General features: G+C 36.8%; 2 protein-coding genes across 2 annotated transcripts in view; both read left to right on the top strand.

Annotated features, from left to right (window-relative positions):
• The window catches only part of LOC135073724 (tolloid-like protein 1), a 113773-nt gene extending 92613 nt beyond the window's left edge, over positions 1 to 21160 (top strand). Inside the window, exons 9-20 of the mRNA XM_063967880.1 lie at positions 2240 to 2380; positions 13981 to 14184; positions 14460 to 14572; positions 14883 to 15031; positions 15405 to 15610; positions 15867 to 16039; positions 16447 to 16575; positions 17185 to 17411; positions 17612 to 17726; positions 17906 to 18086; positions 18809 to 19059; positions 19254 to 21160. Of these exons, the coding sequence (XP_063823950.1) occupies positions 2240 to 2380; positions 13981 to 14184; positions 14460 to 14572; positions 14883 to 15031; positions 15405 to 15610; positions 15867 to 16039; positions 16447 to 16575; positions 17185 to 17411; positions 17612 to 17726; positions 17906 to 18086; positions 18809 to 19059; positions 19254 to 19496 (2132 nt within the window). The 3' untranslated portion in view covers positions 19497 to 21160. The remainder of the gene's footprint in view (positions 1 to 2239; positions 2381 to 13980; positions 14185 to 14459; positions 14573 to 14882; positions 15032 to 15404; positions 15611 to 15866; positions 16040 to 16446; positions 16576 to 17184; positions 17412 to 17611; positions 17727 to 17905; positions 18087 to 18808; positions 19060 to 19253) is intronic.
• A 600-nt stretch (positions 21161 to 21760) lies between these two features.
• On the top strand, positions 21761 to 26269 carry LOC135073723 (ubiquitin thioesterase OTU1). Its single transcript, XM_063967879.1, has 4 exons — positions 21761 to 22307; positions 22640 to 22812; positions 23060 to 23218; positions 23420 to 26269. Exons 1-4 carry the CDS (start codon positions 21905 to 21907, stop codon positions 23627 to 23629), a joined length of 945 nt encoding a protein of 314 aa, XP_063823949.1. The 5' UTR covers positions 21761 to 21904; the 3' UTR covers positions 23630 to 26269.
• Positions 26270 to 26710: the final 441 nt, after the last annotated feature.

Below are 26710 nucleotides of genomic sequence, written 5' to 3'. Positions count from 1 at the left end.
ACATGCAAGGTGACATGTCAATGAAGTTTTCAGTTACTGTTGCCATTAAAAGAAATTAGTACCATTAGTTTTCCGCAACATGGCGAAGGTTTTTATGTTCCTGGTCAGGCTATACTTTGATAATATTAATTTAAAATAAAATCTAAACGAGGTTATATTCAACAATGTAATTTTTCTTCATTGAATGCAACAACACACTTTGCGAAGAAGCAAAAATTACATTGTTGAATATAACCTCGTTTAGATTTTATTTTAAATTAATATTATCAAAGTAACTAATTGGTAATTGAAATAATTGAATATTTGAAATAAAATCGATAAAATTTACAGATTATTATCTATGAATATTGTCTATCAATATTCATAGATAATAATCTGTAAATTTTATTGATTTTATTTCAAATATTCAATTATTATTACAGATTATTATCTATGAATATTGTCTATCAATATTCATAGATAATAATCTGTAAATTTTATTGATTTTATTTCAAATATTCAATTATTTCAATTACCAATTACTTTGATAATATTAATTTAAAATAAAATCTAAACGAGGTTATATTCAACAATGTAATTTTTCTTCATTGAATGCAACAACACACTTTGCGAAGAAGTCTTTGAATTCAGCTTTATTATACACATGTCGTGTCACATAAAAAAGGCCTTTCGACCACTTTTCGACTGGTTTACGATTTTATTGTGCACTTTGTCTAGACCCACAGTATAATTTAAATTATATTTCCTAAACAAATAAAAAAGGGAAAATTAAATTTTCTTTGATTAAGAAGATCCTATTTTGACGATCACATTACTGATCTCAATATCAATCAGAAGAAGGATTGATCTTAATAATTATACAAACGATCTTTAAAAATCTAATAATCGTCTGTTGCAGTCCGTAAATGACATTTACAGAATTGCGATTAACGAGAGATTTTGTCGCATCACTAGTAGATCAACTGACATAGACTAAAAATTCGTCAATGTCAGTTGGCCATATTTGTTTACATTTAGGGAAATTTCTAAAGAACTAAGGTATACCAATTTTTTTTTCCAATAACATTACTAATTGTAATCCGTCAAAAACCACCTGGCCTAGGGGGTCGCGTGCTCTACCAGAGGTCTTGGGTTCGATCCCCGAAGATATACGAATATCTGTATGATTATTTTTTAGTTACAAGTATTTTTTTATCCGCTGTCTGGCATGGCACTCATGTCTACGAGCTTTGCTTAGCTTGGGACTAATAGACGGCGTATTACAAAATGCTTTTAAGGGTAATAATAATTGTACAAACAAAAAGATCAGAAAAAAACTCTTTTTATAGAGTTATCTTTGAGTATGTAACCCTATAAACTAGCGGTGGACTTTCCACTTTTAAAACTTTTAGCTCAAAATTATTGTTGTCCTTTACTTAAATTGTATAACTTAATCAATTCAAAGTTTGATTCTCAAAAGGAATACCCAAAGTAGGTAAAGTAATTTAACATTAAACGGAGTTTGTACACTTTTGTTCTGAATAATGATACTTCCAGTTACTATATTTGTTAAGCAAAGTTAGCCTAGACCGTTTTATTTTTCCATACAGTTACCTAAAATTCCTAAGCAGCATATTTCGCGTTATTTGGTTACCTAATGAGAAGGAAAATTAAACTTTATTCCTTTTAGTTAGAATACGTAAAATGATGGTCTGAAACTTTAGGCTTCAGAATCAGAAGGATGCTCAACAGTGAAAGGGTTTCCCGCTGAAAAACACACCTAGCTAAAGGGTGCCTCTAGTACACAGATTTTTATAGCTTGAGTACATTAAGTTACTCATATAAATGTCGCGTTGCCGTGTTTACCTATCGGTTGAGAAGAGGGGGCTGCCCACACTACGTTTTATATTTCATAAGTTAAGTTTTACCTTATCTTATTCATGAGTAGGTACTTTTGCAACTTCTCAAGTAAAACCGCTGTAAAAAAACATAATCATAAGTGCTCGTAAATGAACTATTTGTACTCGGGGGTACATAAAGAAAGTATGATCATAAAGTCATAAAAAACTCATAAATCTCATTTATTTCTGCAAACAGGCTTTAAAAAAGCACTTTTACACGTCCCTGCATTAACCCTACCACTGCTTCAGGACAATAAATGGGCCAGTGCTGAGAAGAAGCAGCGCAAGAAACGCAGTCACTATTGTCAGCCTCTTTTTCAAAGGTTTACAGGTTTTAAAAGATCACTATTTTTTTCTAGAATGCGGTAAAACCCTGCTGGGTAACTCCGGCTGGTTCAACTCGCCCGGGTGGGGCTCCGAGGCAGTCCCGGCCACAGCCGAGCGCTGCGAGTGGCGGATCGTCGCTACGCATGGTGAACGAGTCGTGCTCAATATTACTGGTAAGTTTCATTATGCTTTACACTTGAAAATTAAATTACTTTTTACAGCATCAGCAGGTCATGCAGTCTCCACTGCTGGTGCAGGACACTCTTAATAACTAGAGACTAATGGAGAATTTGATCTACACTTCCTACGCTGGTCAGACGGATTGCGGATGTCGAGTGATTGTTCCTTAGTCGCATCTAACGGTTACTACGGGAAGAGTGGGAGTGGTTTTCATCTACTCTAACCACAGAAGAGCATACTCTTCATCATACAAAATTACAAAAAACAAGTTTCTAATTTACCCAGGCGTACTTTTCAGTCCAGCATAGATACTCTATTCTCAAATGAAATTAATGCAGAGAGCCTACTCCTAATACAATACAATACACATTAAGCATACTTGGAAAGGTTTAAAGGGATCGTATCTTCAAGAAAATTAATTGGTGGTCTATCAGTTTATTACACTAGACCACAGAATAATAATAAGTACTACGTACAGAAGTTTTACTTCGCGAAGGTATTCAAAAAAATGTATGCTCAATGTCATTAACAATATGGTGTAATTTAGCCTGTCTCAAGAGTCAAGCACCATTTTGTTGACAAACGTCAGTAATCGGCACTGCGCCGAAGCTATAGGGCTGACTTCGGTAAAATGATGTGACGTGAGGTGCCAAACTGTGGAAAATGGCGGAGGAAATACATGATTTAGTATGAATTATCATGAATAATATTAACTACTTATTTACCTCTCAGTGTCTTGAGGCAACTTAAAAAAGTACATTCTGTGTTTTTATTATTATTCAGGCAGTTAAATACTGCACAGTATTTAGTACACCATTTTCTTTATTTTCTTCCATCATACACAAGAATACGCGTGCGTGAGTCAATGTTCGCTCGTATGTGAGGCCAGGGCCGGATCGTGAATTTGTGGGGCCCTGGGCTGAAACTACTTGGGGGCCTATCATAGTACTCAACTAATAGCCATGCCAAAAAACTGTTTCTATAATGATATACACTGGTCATCACAAAAATCGACCCTCCCGCGACAAGCACTTTCAATCGTAGGCATCCCCACTTCCCACCAATATTGGCACCATTTAAAAGCCTAGTTCTAAACTTCATTTCATTAAAGGAAAGGTTTTTACCCCAAAAATGTGTCTGTAGAAGAATCCAGAGTCACTTCTTCAAAAAATAGGTAGTTACGCTGGAGCCAACTTTTATGGCTATAAAAGTTGGGATTAATCGCTATCCATCTGTTAAAGAGGACACGTGAGATCATTATTTCCGATCTCTCTAGCTACAATCACGGCAAAGGTCCTTGACAGTGTGCTTGACTCTCTACTAGATAAATATTTAAAATCACGTCATGATGCTCAATTTGGGTTTAAGCCTGGACTGTCGACCGAGAGCGCCATCCTTAGTCTTAAGCACACTGTTAGGTACTACACGGATCGGGGGACTCCCATTTACGCATGCCTCCTCGACCTCTCCAAGGCGTTCGATCTTGTGTCTTATGACATCCTTTGGGATAAGATGAGGAGGCAGGTTGTCCCGTCAGAAGTATCACAAATATTCCATTATTGGTATGCTAACCAAATTAACAGCGTAAGATGGGCTAACGCTTTTTCTGAGGAGTATGGGTTGCAGTGCGGAGTGAGACAGGGTGGGCTGACGTCTCCCAGGCTTTTCAACCTATACGTAAATGACCTCATTAGCAGTATGCGTATCGGATGCTGGGTAGATGGTGTTTGTATCAACAACATAAGCTACGCTGATGATATGGTACTGCTGGCGCCAACAGTGGGGGCTCTCAGAAAGATGGTGGGTGTGTGTGAAGGGTATGCTAAATGCCATGGCTTATTGTATAATGTGAAGAAGAGCGAATACATGGTATTTAAAGCCGCCAGTAAATGTCCAAACGTGGTACCCGACCTCTTGCTGAATGGGGTTAAGTTAAACAGAGTCACTAAATTTAAATATCTCGGACACTACGTTACTGATGACCTTAAAGATCATGTTGATATCTAGAGGGAACGAAGGGCGCTGGCAGTAAGGTGTAATATGTTGGCTCGCAGGTTTGCCCGATGTAATGACCATGTCAAGATCACTCTGTTTAAAGCATACTGTCAGAGTCTATACACGGGGAGCCTGTGGACCACGTACTCGCAGAAATCGCTTAGCGTCCTTCGGGTCCAATATAACAACGGGTTCAGGGTGCTGTTGGGCTTGCCTCGCTTCTGCAGTGCTTCGGAAATGTTTGCTCAGTCGCATACTGACGGCTTCTTTGCTGTCCTACGCAAGAAGACTGCCTCGTTGCTCAGTAGGATACGGGCGAGCCCCAACAGTATCCTCAAGACCGTGGCGGAGAGGTACTCTCCTATTATCCGACATTTCCTTCGGCTACTTCTTACCGAACGGGTTGGATAATTAGTGGTATGTTATAATAAATAAATTACTAACATAGTTGTATAAGGCACCCATTTAATAACCATGTGGATCATTGTTATCTTTAAATGAATAAATTGAATTGAATTGAATTATTTGGTTTTATAACCATAAAAATTGGTCTAATTGATCCGAGAGGTGAGCCCAAAGTGAGGTCTTTTTTCAAGTCACATTTATTGTATATCGCGTTTATGTTAACTGTTTATTAAGAAATTAAATGTGTTTTTCTTTAAGGATATTTATTGGGCTTTCAAATAACACCAATATTGTTGGGGCACCATGATTGTGTCAGTAGAAACGAGTTTTCCTGTAAAACGTAGGTGGGCCGATTTTTGTGATGACCAGTAAATTATTCTTATACATATGTATATTTTTTATTGCACAAAAAACATAAAGATAATATAAATACTTAAATCTACGCAAGTATTAGTTGTACAAAAGGTGACCTTATTACTGTGTAGCAATCTCTTTTCCGGTAACCTTTGGGTGAGAGAGAAACCGAAATAGAGATGTACATTGTATAAAAGAAATTTTTTAATCAATATTTTCTTATGACGTTGTCACGTAAAAATATCGTCCGTAAACCGACTTTACAGACAACTGTTTTTTTTTTTTTCAAATTATGGCCTACTTTTTAGCGGGATCTGGGGGCCCCTTGTAACCCCGGGGCCCTGGGCTGCAGCCCAATCAGCCCATAGGTAGATCCGGCCCTGTGAGGCCTTGTCGAATAGTATCCTGTAGGTGGGCCATCGTGCGTGTTTTGTTTTCGATGTAAACTCGCGGAGATGAACAGACCAAATAAATTGATTGTTGTTGTTAATAATATGATTAAAAAGCAACATGGTAAATGTCGCGGCCATAAAGTATCTGAATGTGAACAGCGCAGGACCAGCTGTTGTGGAAATCCCCAAGGGAGGACTTTGTTCAGCAATGGCCGGAATAAGATTGAAATAAAAAAAGCATCCTCATTGCAAATTTGGAAACATAAAACATTCTCCATTTACTTTACCTAATGTCAATCTCATCAAATAATGTTTATTTGAAATGTCAATAGTAAACATGACTACATTAAGGTCCGCCAGTGAGGTGTGCATTAGCGTACTCGGTCTGCGGTCAAATTAATTATTGGCATCGCTCGGTCCATGTGGTGGAATTAATTGTTCCACTGGGATTCAGATACAGTACAGAACTACGACAAATGACCCTTTGTTGGCCATGGGCATTGAGCAGCCAAAATTCACACTATGGAAATGTATCACGGCCAACAAATTATTATAAAATGGTTGGGGAAAACCGTAGCTCTAATTTCAAATATTTTCAGTGAAGAGAAGATTTTTTTAAGTGTTCAGTTTACCACTGGGGTTTGATTCTATTCTGACACTGATGCAAAACTTTATTCCTACGTACAAACGATATTACTACGTGCGAACCACATTACTCGTAGCATATATCAAGCTGTGTTTATCACTGTGACATTTGTGGCATCTTAAGAAAATAAGTGCAATTTTAACGAAAAATAATAATGATCTGATAATGCTGTCTTTATTTGCTAAAGTTATTAAAATATACCTTTTTGACCCCGTTCCATTACCGCGAATTCATATCGAAAATCAAGTTAAACGTAAATGTAAAACGATTTTCCGTTAATTAATGGCGGTGGATTGGCACGAATTTAATTACGTTCCGAATTATATTAATTGTTTCGGTCCGCAACAGTTCGTGTGCAGTACAAACGCGGTTTACACGCAATTACCCGCAGCTTTTTGATTTAAATTCAGCAATGATGTTTATTAATTGGTTCAGTCAATGAACTCGGCGGCTGACTGAAAATACGACCAAATAATTGTAGCTTATTAAAATAAATGAAAATGCAGAGTTCTTTATATTGACAGTAACTTTTATTTAAAAAATTCTTATCATAATGTGAGTATCATGAATTATAATAATCATTTATTTATCAATATTCTTACTTTAGTCCCAACTGCAGGTGACGATTCTATCTAATTAATTTTACCACGAACTTTCATTCTCAAAAAAATTGGCCGCCTCCTTGGCCGCGCGGTACTACTGGCCACCTAGAAAACTGCGTTCTTACCTCGCCAACCAATATTGTTTGAGATGTTCTTTTGTTTTTCTCGTTCTCGGTGCTCGAATTTTCACGCATTTTCCACACTCGATTTTGTAAAAAAAAATTTTTGTTATAGCCTTTATTGTATTCACGTTTTACCATTTAACAAGTTATTAACTACTTGTAAGTTTAACATGTATTACTACGGTACGTACGACGGTAACGGTACCCCAAAGTACATACACTACACGCAACATTGAGGCCCATCGAGCCACTATAAAATATTATTATTATCAATCATTGAAAAATACATTAAACTTCGTCAAAATTCGGAAGATCCACGATTATCACCGTATCGCTTCCCATTTTCGAGCGATTAATATAAAATATTTACCCTGAGTTGCCATTATATCTTAAACATGAGTCCGCAAAATTATGGCCCCAACAATTTGGGGCTTCGAGTGGACACTTAGCGGGGAATTGGGCTCCGGGTCCGGAGCCCTGAGCACACAACTCGACGCTCTTTTACGGCCGTCGATGGGTCTGATCGATCCCCTATCTTTTGTATTACGTACAAACCTCATTTTAAAAAGGTTAAATCTTATACTGCGTGTTTATTTTTCGAGTTACTGTAAGTTTTTTGAATCCCTGTTGTGTTGAAAGTGTTACATTTTTTAAATATTTTCACTAGGGCTTGTGATACCTATAGTAATAATAATTGTTAGGCTATACCTGCCTATGTCTGCTATTTAACCTTGGCTAGAATTAGGTAATAATATTACCCGTGACCTTAATGGCTTTCACAGAAAAGCTGTGTTATCAGATATTTTGAACTCAGACCCTGAAAGAAGTTTTGTGTTCCTAAATTGGGTTGGATTGTTGGATTGACTTAAATTACATTAGTAGGCAGTTACTTTCTAACATCTAGTAATTACCTCTTCTTATCATAAATGATTTTGTAGATACTTATCGTTCCTAACACTTAATTCAAAAGACAATATCAGATAGTTCCAAACATGCAACCGATCGCGATTCGCCATCTGCCGACAACTGCTAACAAAGTTGTCAAGAGAACATTTGAATATTCCGGCCGATAGAATGCAGATATGAACAAAAACAAGTGAATCTAAATTGGACAAAACAACAACCTATTTACCACTACTGCGACAATCTATGAAGGGTTAACCTTTATAACCGGACAGTCATGTTTTTTTTAATCCAGCTTATTTGAAACGCTTTTTAAAGTATTAGCTGTGGCCAGTATTAATTAGACAATCAAAAATTTCTCATCTAAATTAATTTAATTCAAAAAAGGAACAAAAAAAATTACAAAGATTAAAAAAGTGTAGCAATTTCATACCCATCTTCTGGCCGAGGGGGAGTCATACCTAGCTTATGCTTATGGACTGGGGGAAGGGGCTAGCCTTACCCAGCTTCTGGCCTTGGTGGGAGGGGGGGGTCAAGTCATAACCAGTTTCTATGGGCTGGGGGGAGGGGCTAGCATTACCCAGCTTCTGGCCTGGGGGGAGTAGGGGGGGGTCAAGTCATACCCAGTTTCTGGCCTGGGGGGGGTATGTAATACCCAGCTTCTGGCCGAGGGGAGTCATTCCCAGCTTATGCTTATGGGCTGAGGGGAGGGGCTAGCCTTACCCAGCTTCTGGCCTGGGGGGAGGGGGGGGGGGTCAAGTCATACCCAGTTTCGGGCCTGGGGGGGGGGGGGGGGTAAATCATACCCAACTTCTGGCCGAGGAAGAAGTCATGCCCAGCTTATGACCTGGGGAGAGGAAGGGGGCGGGGGAGTCATACCCAGCTTCTAGGCTAAGATTAAATAGATTTCCAGGAGGGAGCAGCTGTCCTTTCCTGCAGCAGCTGGCCCGCCCATGGGAAAGGCGAATAGATAGGTAGGTACGTAGGTTTAACTCAGAAAAACTAAATAACAGGTAGGTATTGCGTAAGTACATCGAAATGATCTTCATAGCAATGTCTTGTAGCCTAGGCAGAGTGTATCTGCCTCAGCTATACCTTATTGTTAGAAGTAAATAAATTAATACTTATATATTTTTATATTTTACTTGGAAGAAGATATGACTCTAACAACACTTAATATGAACACTTTATTTGAATAAATCGCCAAATATACCACCGCGGAGACCCCAATCGCGTCTCTGCGTTCCATTGAATCGTATGAGCGTATGGATTTTTTGCGTTATTTTTCACAATTTCTATTTTTAAAAATTACCTATCGATAGCTTACTTTATTCTGATGAATAAATGTCATTATAAGTTTTTCTCTAAAACTGATAGTTTGGCTAGAAAAAAATATTTTCTATCCACGCAGTACGCCGGCAGCGTTCGGATCGGATATAATGACGTCATCGTCCCCGGGCGGTCAGTGAACTTTTTTAGTAATTTGGCCATAACTTCGTCAATTTTTGTCGTAGAACAAAAATTTTTGGACTGTGTATTAAGGATTTCTTAGCCCTATAAATCTGCATTCACAGCTAAAAATCGAAATGATCCTCATTACTTTGGCCAGAACCTCTTCTCATCTTGGTATCACAAAAGGAAATTATACGAAAAATAACTCTGGAATATTTCGCGGAGGTCACTGTAAAGAGAATAATGGAAAATTCTTGGCCTAAAAACAAAACTGAAATAAAGGCCCCAGATTATTTATGACACACCGTGTTCGTAGCTGGTGGCTGAAGTTTCCTTCTTGTTAAGTTTCATTTGAGCGGTTAAAGTAGGTTTATGATAAAAGAAGGACTATTCTCATTTCGTATTGAGAAATACACCAAACGCATTCTCATTGATACTCTCTCTGAATGGGCTTATTGCACTTATTCTTCGTTACTAAAATATCTGAATTTTTCAGAAAAGCATAAGTAGGTAATACAGTTTTAGATCTACTTACTTTACTTAGTAGGTGCCTAATTGAGAAATGATTTGACGACCGTAAAAATACACAGCAAGCTGTCGGCGAAGGGTTGGTAATTCGATCCCCGACTGGACTATTGTGTTGTAGGCCCTTGAATGTTTCGACGGGATTACTATTGCCTTCTTAGCCAAGTGATGGTCAGAGCAGTCACCTGGCAAGCAAACGAGTGTGAGTTCAATTTCCACCTGAGGCAATCGATTGTTTTAAGCGTTTTAAATATTGAATATTGTATAAATGTATAGTATGGACATAGTCACCATCCTATGGATTTATCAGAGGGCTGGCGGGTCGCTGATTACGCAGACAATGTTCGAGACTTGTTTTTCTATTTACTCAAAAGCATTCCGTCCACAACACATTGAAATGAGATTCTCCTGTAAGGGCATTACAAGATTTATGACCTGGTGGCCGGCAGCTGAGCCCTCGCAGACTATTAAACTCTATAGATGCCACTGAAATGTCCATAGTAAAGTCCTTTTCAGAAACTACTGCCCACACTTCTTCACCAATTTATGAGAAATTGGCTGCGCGAAAATTAATAATTCATTTGTTATTTTTTATTAAGTTTAGGTACTTTTTGTTATTAAATATTCGCTGCTTAGCGACATAAAAGTGGAATCTGTAAGCTAATTTTCAGTAGATCAATAAAGTATTTAATGTACTATGGAATATTTTTCTGAGGACATAAAAAAAATGCTGATACTTAAGCAAAATTCAACTATTTTGGTTGATTAACAAAAAGCAAACTTCAGAACCTAGAGAAGGTTTTCTATAATCAATCAGCTGAATTTTCTTACTCAGGTCAGATCCCTGAGTGTTATCGTTTTTACACTAACTGTAGAGTTGGGAGTTACAGTTACCTCTAGTTCTGTTTTATTCAATTTTAGGGGGCGCGCCCCCACATTTGGAACCAATGATTTAGAGGCTAAATAATTGTGTCTTAAATTTTAGCTTAAAATCCTTTTTCCCCACTGCTCAACTAGACTGCTCAAATAACTCTATTGGACATGGCGACTCTTGATGTAGCTTGTCTGTGACACCACTTAAAACAAAAGCGACCCGATAAATTCATTAATTCACTGGAATATATTTGCGTTGTTGTTGCAGGAGATCATTTATTTGGTCAAAACGCTAGTGAGAGTTTTAGTAAATTAATTTATCTATGGAAATGTTAAAACCCATTTTCATTACGGTATTAGGTTTCCTCGTGATTTGTTACGGTTTTAGTGATGATTCGTTAAAAATCGTTATATTTTCCATTCTATCAAATAATTACGTAACATAAATAATCTGTCTTTCTTATTAAGTACAAAGTTAATATTGAGAGTTGTATGTTTGTTGTATAAGATACTAAAAAAATAAAAATGTTTACATGGTAAACATTTAGAATAATAGGTATTAGGATAATTACGAGACGCGACGACTTAAAACAAAAAATTACACACTGGAATTTTCTTTCAGAAAATCCACCATCTTTACCTAAAAACGTAATATTAACTCACTGAAAAAAACTTTCAGTTTATATCTTACACTTAAAATTAAAATTATTTTCCCTTCAAACTTCTTTCACCCATGTAAGGTAGTAATCGTCTTAACTCGAGGTCGGTTGATAAAACTACTCGAAGCCCAACTCCCAACTTGCCCACAATAGGGGATTAAGTACGGTTGTCAGAACAGCCATTTGTCCCGGCCAGTACCGACAGCAGATTACGAGTTGACCGCTGTCAAAATATATTTGTTACGACGACAGCTGCTGAGGATTATTCCGCTGGACTGCTCCGAGGTATTTGTTAAGAATCGAGATGAAATACTGAGCTCTATTTCATAAGCCACTACGCACTTTCAATTTATCCGAAACAATCGAAAAAACTTAGGTTTATTTTTGGAAAACGTTGAATCGTGCAAAGAATACGTAGAATTTTTCTCTAGATAAACTTAGATCTTAATCATAGTTCCGATCCCCAATTAGGGCATAGGTAAAAATACGATTTAGAATTAACATCTGGTAGTCAATTTAATAGAATAAGGGCCAGATTCAGCATTATGCTGATAAAGTTGTATCTAACAAGTAAACCCGAGAACCTGCGAAAATTTTCAGATAAGTTTAAAATAGGCTGAGTGAGTACATATTAGGGTCTTTATTTGCAAGAGGTATAACAGGCCGTACATTATTCTAAGGTCCAATGTGCACGTCAAACCAAAGTTTAGGTCTTGTACAGACTAGCAAAGTTACTAATCTTTGCCATACTTACAGCTTCCAAGTCTAAAAGGGTGGCGAAACATTAAATAAGGGGTTTTGAAATATCCTGGGGCGTGAAAGGGTTGGAAACTTTGTAATCAAAGAACAACCTGAATTGAGCACCTTGGCAGTGGACGTCTTTTGTGTTTATGGAGTTCTTTAAGATCTTTATGCGACGAAAGATGAGGAATAATAAAGATATTGTTGTTGAAAATTCAAATCCAAAATGGACTGGACATGGAAGCCTTATTCAAAATTTTTTTTTATCGGATAACAGGATTTCGTTATTAATTAATTACACTCACGTCAAAATATTTTATACGTTCCATCACAACTTAGAAACTACTTTGGAACAAAAATATGAATCGTTAAAAGACAAATCGCGTTAACACGTTTTATATCTCCTAAAATACCAACATTTTAATGAGATAAAATAAATATAATGACAAATTGATTTTTTTTGGGATCTTTTCTCCCATTCTCCCATTTTATCCCAAATAGATGTGAAATCTTCGTCAACTAGTAGCTATCACTCACCGCGCAATACAAATTGATAGCCGGCACTTACTCTATCCATCCAATGGTGTCTGACATAAGTATTCCATTATTGCGCACATCAGAGTGGCGGGTGATCAATCAGCCACATTAATTACTGCTGGATTACGAATTAATCACCTCACGCGTTGATTTGTTTCAGTTTTATTGGGTTAGTGTCGGAAGCGATGGTGTGGATGATTCGGAATTTATCAATTAACTTTTTTGGGAACATGTGCTGCAAAAAGACTATCGTTGTGGGGCAGTTTCCATATTGTTCATTTGATTCAGAAAAGTATTTGTTCTTGAAAGATGTTAGAAGGAAAGATCCCTTCTAGTTCTGGCTATCCGACCAGTGGGTCTAGACAAAGTGCACATTTTAATCGCAAACCAGTCGAAAAGTGGTCGAAAAGCCTTTTTTTGTATGGAGTTTTGACGGATTCGATTTTCGATTCGATCAAAAAGTGCACTTTGTCTAGACCCACAGTTATGTCCAGCTGTAACGTGTGTTCAACTATTTTGAAGAAATTACAAGGAGTACATAGGTACAGAACCAAACAGAAAGGACTGGCCACTAAAGGCAAATTCAGAAAAAAAGACAAATTGGTATTCGGCACTTCTAATTTCAAATTCAAACGTTCAATTGTTGCGAGTTGCAATTTTTACGATAACAAAAGCGACTAGAGTACCACCATCAACCACCAACGGGTCTTTATAAAACTACTCCAGTGGTTCTCTTGATAAGGAAATCCAGTTCCCCAACGATAATAATTCAGGCGTTAGTTGCAGCAGCAATTTAACCGGCACTCATAAATCTCCGTTAAGCAGAAGTCCGAGTAATCCGTCCAAGACAATAGTTTTGTTAATTAAACCCACCGCCAAACCATCACTCTGGACGCAACTTTGCAGACGCGTTTATCTTGTGGAGTTCAGATTTGTTGGTCTCGAGTTAAGAGTTATTACTTTTAACCTAATCTGCTGTGTTATCTTGGAAGTGGTTAGTCGTAACTTTAGTCTATAAAATGAGCAAACTAAGTAACTTACAAAATGTACACTTGTAACTTTTGAAAATATTAAAAGAACAATATTGTATGGATCTTTTAACTACATTTTATTGATTTTTGTAGAATCTACAAACCTACTTACTCGTAATTATTATTACTGATCGATAATTATATTATCCATTGCTACGTACAAAATGTCTACTCATAACGTTAAAAATTTTAAAGATTTATAAGCCACAGCACTCATTTGCCAAGCGAAAGGCTAGCTACGGTTTCTTTATACAAGAAGTTCGATTCCCGGCTTAGACCGTTCAATTTAGTTTGAGAGGCGACTCTAATCGCTAAAATTTTTTAATAACTATCAAACTATTCATATTTGTCCACAGAAATAGACATCCACAAATCTGAAGAATGCCGATCGGAATGGGTAGAAGTCCGCGACGGTTACATGCCAGACGCTCCCGTGCTCGGCAGGATCTGCGGCTCAGGGAAGGGCCCTATCATGAGGTCCACTGGCTCCAGGCTAACGGTGGTCTACCAGCCTGGCCCAAGACTGAAGCCGCATAAGGGATTTAAGGCACATTATGAAGGTATGTGGGTAAATTCAATAGGTTCTAACGACGACTACTTAGTAGTCAGTGAAAATAATTATTGTCGATGGAGAAAAAAGATTTTCGAGTATGTTAAATGACCAAGTTCCATGTGAGCTTATGGTTTTGAATTTAAAGTTATGCTCTTTAGTAAGAAAAGAAATTAGGTAATTTTGTAAAAAGTTTTGAGACTTTATTTGATAGAGTTTGAAAATAAACACATTACTACTACTTTGCGTCGCGCAGTCGGGTAATGAAAGTATTTTTTGTGGCAGCTGTTTGTGGTGGTGACATTGAGGTGGACAGCAGTGGTCACTTGGAGTCTCCGAACTACCCTGATGACTACCAACCAAATAAGCTTTGCGTGTGGAGCCTGTCAGTGCCACCGGTAAGCTTTAACAAATCCTCAAAAAAATATTATTATATTAGCCCGATTTCTAAGCAACTGCCTGACTTTAAAAACCTCTCATCCTATACTTTTTTTAATGCCTACTTAATCTTCTTTCCCTATTCGGTTAGCTGCGGTTAATTGAGTTTCGAACTCAGATTAAACTGAATTTTAAAAGTGGTCAGTACTGTGACTGCAAAAAGGTTAAGAGTCTAATTTAAAGCGAATTTTGTGGGAAAGTTGGCTTTAATTAAATTTCGTGGCTTTCAAATACTTTTTGAACTGTTAATTAGTTTGATATTTCTCATAGGAATACCAAGTGGCGTTGCGGTTCCATTCCTTCGAGGTGGAGAACCACGACACTTGCTCGTATGATAAGGTGCTCATTCGAGATGGTGACTCTATGGACAGCCCCCTTCTTGGCATGTTCTGTGGCCATAAGATACCTCCGGATATCAGGTAATTTTAATGCTGGGAATTCCTCTTATTAAGATCAAGTTGGTGTACCTAAATAATTTAATTATCTAATTTTGTTTCTAGTAGATAATGTAAGTAACGCTCTAACTTCTACTCTCTCTTTGTATTCTTCTTCAGGAATTATTAATTTTATTTTCGGTACGAAATTAACTTTAAAAACATCTTAGTACGGAAAGTAAGTAGGTAAGTAGGTATGTAGGCTAATATGTATAGGTGCAAAAATTAGCTCTATCTACCTTATTTATTTTATATGAGAAAATAATAATTGTACTGTCTCTCTCTACTAATATCATTCATTCACTATGTCACTGTTTATTCATAACAATATTGTATTTCTTCCTTCTCTCTATTTTAGATCCACCTCCAACAAACTGCTCGTGATCTTCGAATCCGACAGCACTGTCCAAAAGGCCGGCTTCTCTGCCACCTTCATGAAGGAGTTCGATGAGTGTGCGTCCATTGAGCACGGGTGCAGTCACTCCTGTGTCAATACCTTAGGAGGATATGAGTGCGCTTGTGATATCGGATATGAACTGCATTCAGACGGGAAGAAGTGCGAGAGTGAGTATTCGAACAGGTTTTATAACTAACTCTAGTCTCTACCAATGTTTCTTTCTTCTATTCCTCGTTTAAGGCCCCCTTTTTAAGCTCTAGCAAATCTTTCCTCGTTCGATTATTCTTGTTAATGAGTCATCGTCTTAAAACCCTACCTAATCATATAACTCGTTCATAAGTGATATGAAAACTATTGCTTGAAATCTATTTACAGTCCTACACCTCATCAATGTACTTCGTCTAAACCACCTCTACATTTCAGATGCATGCGGAGGTCTTCTCTATGCTCCGAACGGGACCATAACTTCCCCCTCTTTCCCGGACCTCTACCCTCCTTCCAAGAATTGTCTATGGGAGATTGTGGCGCCCCCTCAGCATAGGATCACGCTTAACTTCACCCACTTTGACTTGGAAGGCAACAGCATGTACCAACAGGTAGCTATAGTCAGGGTATGTGTTTTTTTGAATAAATGGTGGTGGTATGCATTTTGTTGGTCTTCAATTTTGGTGCGTATAATTTATTATTTGAATGAAGATAGAAAAAAAGGATATTTAAAGTACAGCGTCCATGTAAACCAAGTCTTACGCCCGCATTCACAAACATTACTATGAGGTCTCACAGTGCGCGTGAACGCACAGAGTGACATACGAACCAATTACAGAGCTCTATTCAACGCTGTGCGCCAGATTTGCTGCTTCACTTAGTTATGCAAGCATCGTTTGCGAATTCGGGCGATTATCTTTTATTGAATGATTGAATGAATACGTTACTTATTAAGTTACTCTCATTAATGCAATGGGTACATGACTTTAACAAGACATGTTTCGAATTTTTGTTCCAGGAATGTGAGTACGATAGCGTGACGGTGAACTCCAAACTCGGCGCCGACGTGCTTCGCCGTCACGGTGCGTTCTGCGGCAACGCTCTGCCGCCGCCTGTGACGTCAGACGGTTCAGTCTTGCGGGTCCAGGTTAGTTATGACGTCATAGCATACCCAACTCAGATCTCATGATAACTTATTAGGTCATTTTCAGAAACGTGAAAATAGTTTGTTGCGGCGCTTCTTCTCAGCACTTGCCAAATGTTGGTCTCGAAGCGCTGGTAGGGTAAAAAGATTATGAGACATGTAGAGGCTCCTTAAGAGCAAAATGACGATTTGTCGTCGTCGTCGTCGTCGTTTCAGCCGAAAGACGTCCACTGCTGGACAAAGGCCTCCCCCAAGGATTTCCACAAAGACCGGTCCTGCGCCGCTTGCATCCAGGTACTTCCCGCGACCTTCACCAGATCGTCGGTCCACCTAGTGGGAGGCCTGCCCACGCTACGTCTTCCAGCTCGTGGTCGCCACTCAAGAACTTTCCTGCCCCAGCGGCCATCAGCTCTTCGAGCTATGTGCCCCGCCCACTGCCACTTGATTTTAGCGATCGTCATACAAATCGTCATACATTCGTCGATACAAATCGTCTAAAATCAAGACGATTTGTAAGAACTATTTATTAGTCTAAACAAATAAAGAAATTTTGACTTTGACTTTGACATAGGAAGTACTATGTGACTTAGTTAAAACATTATTTATTTCCAGTTCACTTCAGACTCATCAGTCCATCGCTCAGGCTTTGCCGCAGTCTATTACATCGACGTGGATGAATGCGCCGAGAACAACGGTGGTTGTCAGCACGAATGCCACAACACTCTAGGTGGATATGAATGTGCTTGCCACAGTGGGTTCACTCTTCATCCAAATAAGCACGATTGCAAAGAGGGTGGTTGTAAACATGACGTTACGCAGCCCCATGGAACTATTATCAGGTAAATAATGGTCCTAATCATTTACCATGATTATGCCGGTCACAGGTCACAGCTAAGCTAAGTTAGTTTAGCTTAGCTCTTGGTCTGTAACCCGCTTTATGCAGAGCGCTAGCAGAAAAAAAAGTTCCAAAAACTCTGCATTGTACTTAACTCTAGCGCGAGCAATGATGATGTTGAATTCATGAACGATATTTTTACAGCCCAAACTATCCAGACACGTACCCGTCTAGAAAAGACTGTGTATGGCAGTTCTCCACAACTCCTGGGCATCGCATCAAGCTGATTTTCAACGTATTTGAACTGGAGCCTCATCAGGTAATTCAGACTGTTCAGTTTCTTATCCATCCCTTTTTGATACGGTACTTTTTTATATTCTTTCTTTTTCTATGTCCAGGAATGCGCGTACGACCACGTCACTATCTAAGATGGAGCTCAATTTTTTGTCTATTCCTTTCTGCTACGGCATTTTTATACCTTCCTTTTTCTATGTCCAGGAATGCGCGTACGACCACGTCACGATCTACGACGGAGCGTCTGCTGACGAGAAGACCCTGGGCCGCTTCTGTGGCAGCAAGATCCCGCACCCAGTGGTGGCATCGCAGAACCAGATGTACGTGGTGTTCAAGTCTGACGCCTCTGTGCAAAGAAAGGGATTCTTGGCTACACATTCTACTGGTAATTTTCGTCTTATTAAAGTATTTTTTTAACATCTAGAAAACTAGGGATTTTGACAAGTCAAAATTTTAGTGCTGATTGTAGAGCTTTGATTGTTTTTAAGTTAGAGAGATTAGAGAGCAATAAATCTAGTTAAAAGACAATGCGTCTCTTTTTTCGCGCGGCCATCAACCAAACCTTGTTTTTTTATTACAAAAAAAGATGGCACATATTATAAATGTACACCTAACTTCTAGTAAGAAGTTAGGTACATACATTGTGTCGATATGGGTCTTTTTATTGCGCTGATTCTGCTCCACACTGATGGCTGGAGCCTATAATGGATGGTATTGTTTGTTTACATATACAGAATCACAATTTTGTTGCAATTTCTTACAAAACTTGCGCGCAAAAAGCAAATCTAGTATGTAAAATCAATAAACTTCTCATGCTCGTAACTCAGTTCAGACTGAGTTTAGAGGTATACATGTCATAGAAAGTTTGGTTTATTACACAACATTATTTTGTAATCAAAAAACAAGGTTTGGTCGTGCGAAAAAATAAGACGCCACCTTCCATACAAAATCTGGCATTGCCATTATTGCTCTCTACTATTCCTATCGACAGGAAGGAAGAAGCTGATTTTGGTCTTGATATCTGTCTATCTTCTCAGTTTTGATTAGATCGTGCAGGATAAAGCTGCTAGTCTTCTGATCAGCTCTTACCAACCTTTCTTTTTTCAGCATGCGGCGGTTACTTAGCAGCATCAGAAACAGTCAAGCACCTGTACTCCCACGCGCGCTATGGCGACGACTCGTACGAATCTCGCGCAGACTGCGACTGGAGTATCGTAGCTCCTATGGGCCAGTTCGTAAGGCTGACCTTCCTGACATTCGAGCTGGAGCCAGAAGCTAACTGTGGCTATGACTACGTCCAGGTCTTCGGGGGATTGGAAGGGAGCGCTGGGGACTACGGCACGTTTTGTGGGACTAAGGTAATTCGGAACTTAAGACTAGATTATTCAGGGTTTTCGCTATGTACTATAGGAGCATGCCTACAATATACCTAACTAATTAGCTATTATCTTATTACTTTTTAAGCATTCAAAACTTCGACTAATCAATAAAATTAAAAGTGCCTTGGTGGGTAGATAACAAATCTTACCTCATGGTTTTCCATTTTCCACAGATGCCTCCAGAAATAGTGTCCACCACCGAAGCGTTGCTGGTCAGGTTCCGGACAGATGACTCCATCGTATTCAAAGGATTCTCCGCGTCGTACCAAGCCGTCGCACCAGAGGTATGGAGCGGAGAAGACAGCTCGGAAGGCGGAGAAGATGAGGAAGAAGAAGATGAACGTATGCCGCCACTCGTCGTGGGGCGACGGGGACTCCGAGGCCCCTCGCCAAGATTCGTTAGACGGCCCACGTGACGGTGGCCATTACCGCGGCATCCGAGGCACAGGCGACCACACAGAAACACGCACAATCGGTTTTTGCCGGCAAAAGGTCCAGGTCCATTGTAATTTTGTCGTTTCACTCCGAAAACGCGACGGGTGTATGGCAAAACTTAGAAAGGTTAGCGCGTGTGCAATGCAAACTCCAAATTAAACTTTCGCGGGTATAAAAGTTTTGGTTTGTCAAATGTTGCCAGATAAATAAAAAATATACCATACGTCAATTTTATTGGGACTATAGGTCCGTATCAGACTGATAATGTTTTATGGATTTTGCATGTTTTGTTTAATGAAGCACATTATTAGTATCTTGCAGGCGTAGATAAAGCTTGTTTTGTATGACATAATCAACAAAACGCGTGATGGAGCGTTCACCTATTACAGGATGCATAAATTAAACTAATGTTGAGCGTGCATTAAAATCAAAGGTATTGGCGGAGTCTTGAATGTTTTTTCGCATGCAAAGAACTTGTAACGGTAATTATTTGAGTCTTCAACAAAACACCTTTTTGTTTAAATAACCACTGCCTTTATAAAATTCGCAATCCGCCAATAATGCACCTCTAAAAGACACAAAACTGTTTAGTTATTCGCACATTTGGTAAATAACTAAGCTCACTTGTGACGTTTTGACCTTGATTACTTTGATATTTAATAAAAACGGTCTACTAATAATAATATTAAACTGCAAAAGTTTAAATGAAATTATTTTTACGACTGATTGGAAACTGTACATAAATTATTAAATAGTTAAGTATATGTTCTTTACTTAATTTTAACTAGTGGTTACCACAAAAATACTCATTAAGAATATTATACCTAACTATTAGAAAGACAATTGAATAGGTTTATGTGCTGTAATCTGTACGTAATCGATTTTTGTTAGTAGTCATAATATTGCATAATTACCAAAGAATAAAAAATAGCTCTGACATATTAAAACTGTTACTTACTGTTTATTACATTACCTAGTGCCATAGTTTATGACGGTACTTATTTATACCGTTAATATTTTTTTTAATACAATAAATTCATAAGCAAAACCTATCTAGAAGTTCAGACAAAAGGCCCGAGTTCAATAATTTAACAAAATTTAGAACAGACTATAAGCAACGGCATTTTGACTTATTTAACTTAATAATAAATAAATAAATAATTATTCTTAAATTAGTGAAGCACAAATAAATAGAAATAAATTAACTTGACAATATGTAAAATAAGATATAAGGTGTAAACTAATTTTGTTGTTAATGCTAGGTGTTCAAATCCATATCAATTTAATAGTTAATCAACTCTCATTATAAATGTATACTATAGCAAGTAAGGAAGTACAATTCCGTTGACGATTGCTTGCCAAATTGTTCTATTCTATACCAATAAAGTACATAACCACCCATAGCAGTGTTTCATGGATAAAATGTTTTGTACGTCTTAAGTAATGTGTTGTGTAACAGATAGTTACAAGTCTCTTTTACATTAGACAACTGTTGTATTTTACTTTTCCTGACTTGATAGTGCCAAAAATTGTGTAATTATTCACGACATGTAAAAAACATTAAGATAGTGTTTTATAACTTAGATTATGAAAATATTTATAAGTAGGAAGTTATTTTTATTAAAACGCCATGAAATTCTAATAATGTGGTTTTAATTTTAATTTTTTTCCCATCTATGCATTGACATCAACTCCCCATGCATTGACATCCAACTAATTGCATTAAATGTCACGAAAGCTACATAAACATAGCTAAAATTAAATGATATTGGATATGATATTATGAAATTTCATAGAATATGAAAAATGCTAAATCATAATATGAAATTGCGAAATAGTGAATTCTTTGTGAAATAAAAGGATTTATGAAAATTCGTAATTTCAATATTAATTTAATTAATTATATTATTGCTCATAATGATTTCACATGCTTATGCAAATTAATCCATTACTAAGATGTTTTGCGACACAGATAATTATTAAATTTATTTATTTATTTATTGCACATAATGGATACATTGTATATTGTTAGGTACTAGGTACTAACATACAAATGCACACACTAAAGCCGGGTCTTTTGCTTTACACAATCAACAAAAACATGTCAACATTCAACATTTTATGGCATAAGTTTGAGTTTCGTTCGGACTGCAATAAATCTAACTAGAAATAGTTTTTCTTACTTGCAACACTGACTCTCAACTGTCAGTGCAACGCGCTTTGTCATTTTTTGTCTGTCATGTCATGTATTTGTCATTTCAAAAAAGTCAATTCCGTAATTTTTAATTCATTCATTTGTGGCGTCTCTTTGATCCAAAAATTGAAATTGCAACGCGGCACTGTTGATTTATTTTAATAGTTAATATTTAAATCAAAATTTTAGACAAAAATGACAGCAGTAGCGTTCAAAGTGAAAAGCAAGAATGGTCAACAAGTTATAAAAGATTTGACCTCTGATAGTACTGTTGGTGAACTAAAAACGTTTCTGTCTAGCATTTCGGATGTTAGCTTCGAGAGGATTTGTGTGTTGTGTGGCTATCCACCGAAACCCCTGGATATCAGTGACAATAATAAGAAAATAAGTGAAATAGGTCTGAAAACTGGCGAAACCCTAATAGTTGAGGAGAAGGCTGGAGTGGCACCTCCACAGGCTGAGAAGTCTCCTGTAAAGATCGAGAAAAAACCAGTGGAGAATGGCGTAGGCTCTCATGAGACTATTGAGTCATGTAGACCTGGCATTTTGATGAAGAAAGTTGTCCCTTCAGACAACTCATGTCTTTTTACAAGTATAGGTATTTATCTTGAACCGTACTTTATGCCCTATATTATTTGCTACGTAGTTGTATGTTCAAGAAAACCAATGATATTGTGTTATTGACTTTTTTATTGCCCATTTGTTACAAGCTGGCAATGATTGTTGATCATTCATTATTATGTTGAAACAAAGGCTACCTACACATTGTGGATGCTTTTGTTGCAATATCATTGCACTTTGAAATGACTCAGTATTATAAATTGAAAGTTTATTTAAAAAAGGAAAGTGTTCTCTCAAAAAATTGATTTTACATAATTACTTCCTAATTTGATTCCAATTTTAATTTATTTTCCTATTGGAATATTTCAGGTTTTGTATTAAATGGCAATGTAGATACAACGGTACACACACTCATGCGACAGATCATTGCGATGGAGGTGGCCAGCGACTTAGACACATACAACGAAGCGATGCTTGGGAAGCCAAACGCCGAGTACTGCGCCTGGATTCAACAGCCGAGCTCATGGGGAGGAGCTATTGAGGTAGTCTAGCTAGAATAATGTATTTTAATGTCATTGTAAATTTAATTTAATTAATGGTGTTAAAGTAGGTACTATTAATTTATAGTTATGTATTATTTTAAGAGTCCTGCATGCAATGTCTCAAAATTAAACTTGCAATTTGAATTTCAGATTAAAATATTTTATTGTGACTGAAATAGTTAGGCTTTCAAAATTTTTTTTTCTAACATTTTTCAAAAACTTATTCCATTATGTTTTATAATTGCAGGTAGCAATCCTATCACGTTTCTACGGACTGGAAATGGCTGTGGTGGATACTTTAAATGCAATAATAAATAGATTCGGTGAAGATAAAAACTATGGACAAAGAGTATTTCTACTCTTCGATGGAGTTCACTACGATCCTTTATATTTAGAACAATCTGATGTAAGAATCTGTTTACGATAATTTAATACTAGTACATATAAATTTATGATTAAAACAAATTGTAAATAAGTTGTACCACTTTGATTGGGTTAATTATCAGGTCACTCATATAAACAAATTCTTGATCCTTGAGATGTGTAATCTGAGTAAAATATTTAAGATAAGCTTTAAACATAAGTTACTGATTTTTTTTTGTTTTAGGGAGGAATCAAAACAGTTTTTCCTGCTGAAGATATGGATGTTTACCATGAAGCTGAACAACTAGCCCATGAAGCGAAATCATCTAGACAATTCACCGATTTAAACAAGTTTACTCTAAAGTGTATGATCTGTGACAAGTTCTTGACTGGACAAGTTGAAGCCCAAAAGCACGCTAAAGAAACCATGCATACATCTTTCGGAGAAGTCTAGCATTTAATTTATAAACATGTTATTATGTTTCTAGTTACATTTTCTTGAGTTGTGTCCATTTACGTTTGGTAGCGATTGCACATAGAACTAATTTTGTCAGAAATAAATATATTAATGTTGTTAATGATGAATAATTATTATGTTGTACAATTTAAAGTATAGAACTAATATAAAAAATATTTTTCATACAACCTAGCTTATTTAAGACAGTGAAATTATGGGTTTACCAAATAAGATTTTGATATAAATGAAATAGATTTTAGAATGCAAAGTAGTTAGTTTCTTGGGCATTAGTGACTTGTGGAGTAGAGACAAGTATCGCAATTGACACTGCCTTAATAGTAAAAAGTATTGGTATCATTTGGTCACAATTTTCGTACACTTACATGTGTAAGTTACTTAAAGTCAAGGCCGTTAATTGATAAGCCTCGTCGCTCGAATATAAAATTATGTTAGTTATATGAAAACGTCGTGAGTTTAGAAGATGTTTTCATAGGATTACTAATGTTTGGCCAAAAAACTTTTCCCAAATTATCACATCGCAAACAACGTTTCGCAAATTTTCATTTGGCAAATTCTCATTTGGCAAAACAACTTATAGCAAACTTTTAATTCGCAAATGCCGTTTTTGGCATATTGTTGTTTAGCAAATTATTGTTTGGCAAAGTATGTTTTGGCAAATGTTTCATTTGGCAAAAATATTTCACGATACACTATTTACAAAATAATTTGATTGGTGCATAGAATGGAATACAAATTAACTTGTGGTTATTATTTTGTTTAGTGGGTAGTTAATATAAAATTTGTTCTAAATTAATTTTCATATTTCATTCTTTTTATCGAAATTTCCAAATGATTCATTAACAATAGAGGTGATTCTAGCGCTCGGCGGCCGCTGCCGCGGCACGCTTCGCTCGCCTTCGCGCGTTAAGGGTCACTGTTCTAACCTAACCTAACCTACTATTTTATGCAATACCTACTTTCTGCAACCATACTGTTTTCTGCAATCTCTTTGTTTTACATAAAATTCTTGTGAAAACCATGATCATCTGCCTTATGGTTTGATTTGTGGGTAACGGTGGGTGAAGTATGTGAAGTGCAATTTTACCAAACAAATTATTTGGGATATAATATTTGGCAAAATAAAACATTTGCCAAGTAATATTTGGCCAAATGATAATTTGACCAAATGAATTAGTTGCGAAAAGTACAGTTGCTAAAAGTTCATTTGGAAAATGAAACTTTGGCGATAAGTTGTTTGCGAAGTGAAATTTGGCGAAAAGTAATTTGGCCAAACGGAAGGATACCGTTTTCATAGTATTTGGCACTATGAGGCATAAAGTTTGGCTATTGTAGTAAAACCACGTATTGACTCAGAAGCGTGTCTTGCGTGAATTTAAAACGGCGTAGATAAACACCCAAAGCTTATGGCAAAATTGGGATTGATAATTGGTAACAGATGTAATAGAACTGTTTTATAGCAATAAAATGCGTGTCGTCGTTGAAGTGACAATATAACTAACATTCTTTAACAAATCGATTATACAAACTTGAAATTCGATTTCGCGTAGACTAATCTTCTGATATTTCCTACGTATTTTTTATCGCTTTTTCTTCTCCTGTAAAATAACAGTTGGGATGTATTGTCACTAAACGACGATATTTAGTTATTATTAATTTAACATATTTGGTTGTACCACAGAATTCAATGTGGATTGGTCATGACAAAAAACAGTTCCTACTAGTTTGAGAAAAATCTCATAGGCTAAATTGTTGCAATAATAATTACAAGTAAAATTTGTAATGTGTGACTGACATTTTAATCCATAATTTGTTGTTCTCTACGTTTCATGGTTATCTGAGTTAAATAAGAACATGACTACATTGTTTTTCTAATTTTTCAAAATGTTTTTGTCAACCATTTTGATCAAGCTTGTAGCTTTTTGGTGATACTCATATTGTCATAAATTATTTAATTAAAACTGCGTTTCTACAAACAGATCTATTATTTAATGTTCTTTTGATCCTATTAGTTCTGACCTTATTTTTGTTGAGTGTATTCGATTTTAAACCTTACGCACACCTGACATAAAACCGCGTATATTTTTTGAATCTGTACATGGGTGGACACAACATCAAGATGTTAGCGAATACAGTAGTTAATTCTTATTTTTAAACAAACCATGGGTACCTTTTAACAGCCAAGTTTATGGACTGGCAGAAGGTATCATAGAATAATACCTACTTTTATTATTATGTAGTGTTTTTGAAGAATGGACTATTAATACCTAAAATCGACTAAGACGTGCCTGTGAATTGGATTTTATTATGTACAGTTGACAATATGACGTTGTAGATATCCAATATAGTCTATATTTTAAGATAGTGAAATTATACAAGTTGTGTGTTGTCGTATTCTTCAAAAACTCTATTTATTGTTTATTTCTCACGTCCATTATATACGAGTTAATTTTAACAGTTAATTTTTAACACCCTTCGTTCGTTTTGATGTAATAATTTATTTATTGTCTTGTATAAACGCTCAATGTAATCTAATGTCACCAAAGTAGTGTTGTGTTAACTACATTACGTTTACCGCACAGTTAAGTCAAATAAAACTCTTTTGAGCTTTGAATTTTACTGGTATTTTCATTTCATCCTACTAGTTCTTCCCGCCACTTATTACACGTAGAAATCAATTTCCAGCCAACAATCTTTTATAAAAAATCCATATCAGAATTAAACTCTGTTAATAGTAGCTCTACCCAGTCTGGTCTGCGAGCACGTAGAATTTTGTCTAATGACCCCAAGCTACCCATCCTTATCGCTCGCGCGTAATTATGTTGCTGTCGCGCTCGCACACTCACAGCGGGCGCCCGTCGCACAGCCGCGACAGCAATAATATAATTATGCGCGAGCGATAAGGATGGGTAGCTTGGGGTCATCGGACAAAATTCTACGTGCTCACAGACCGGGCTTTACACAGTAATATAACAAGTTTGTCTGTTTAGTAATGATTGAGACAATCATTATGAATAACCCTGTTAGATCCACACGGCTTAAAAATACTTCTACTGAAAT

The sequence above is a fragment of the Ostrinia nubilalis genome, chromosome 8 (genome assembly GCF_963855985.1).
Source record: "Ostrinia nubilalis chromosome 8, ilOstNubi1.1, whole genome shotgun sequence".
NCBI classification, from domain to species: domain Eukaryota; kingdom Metazoa; phylum Arthropoda; class Insecta; order Lepidoptera; family Crambidae; genus Ostrinia; species Ostrinia nubilalis.
This window is presented reverse-complemented; position numbering and strand designations above follow the sequence as displayed.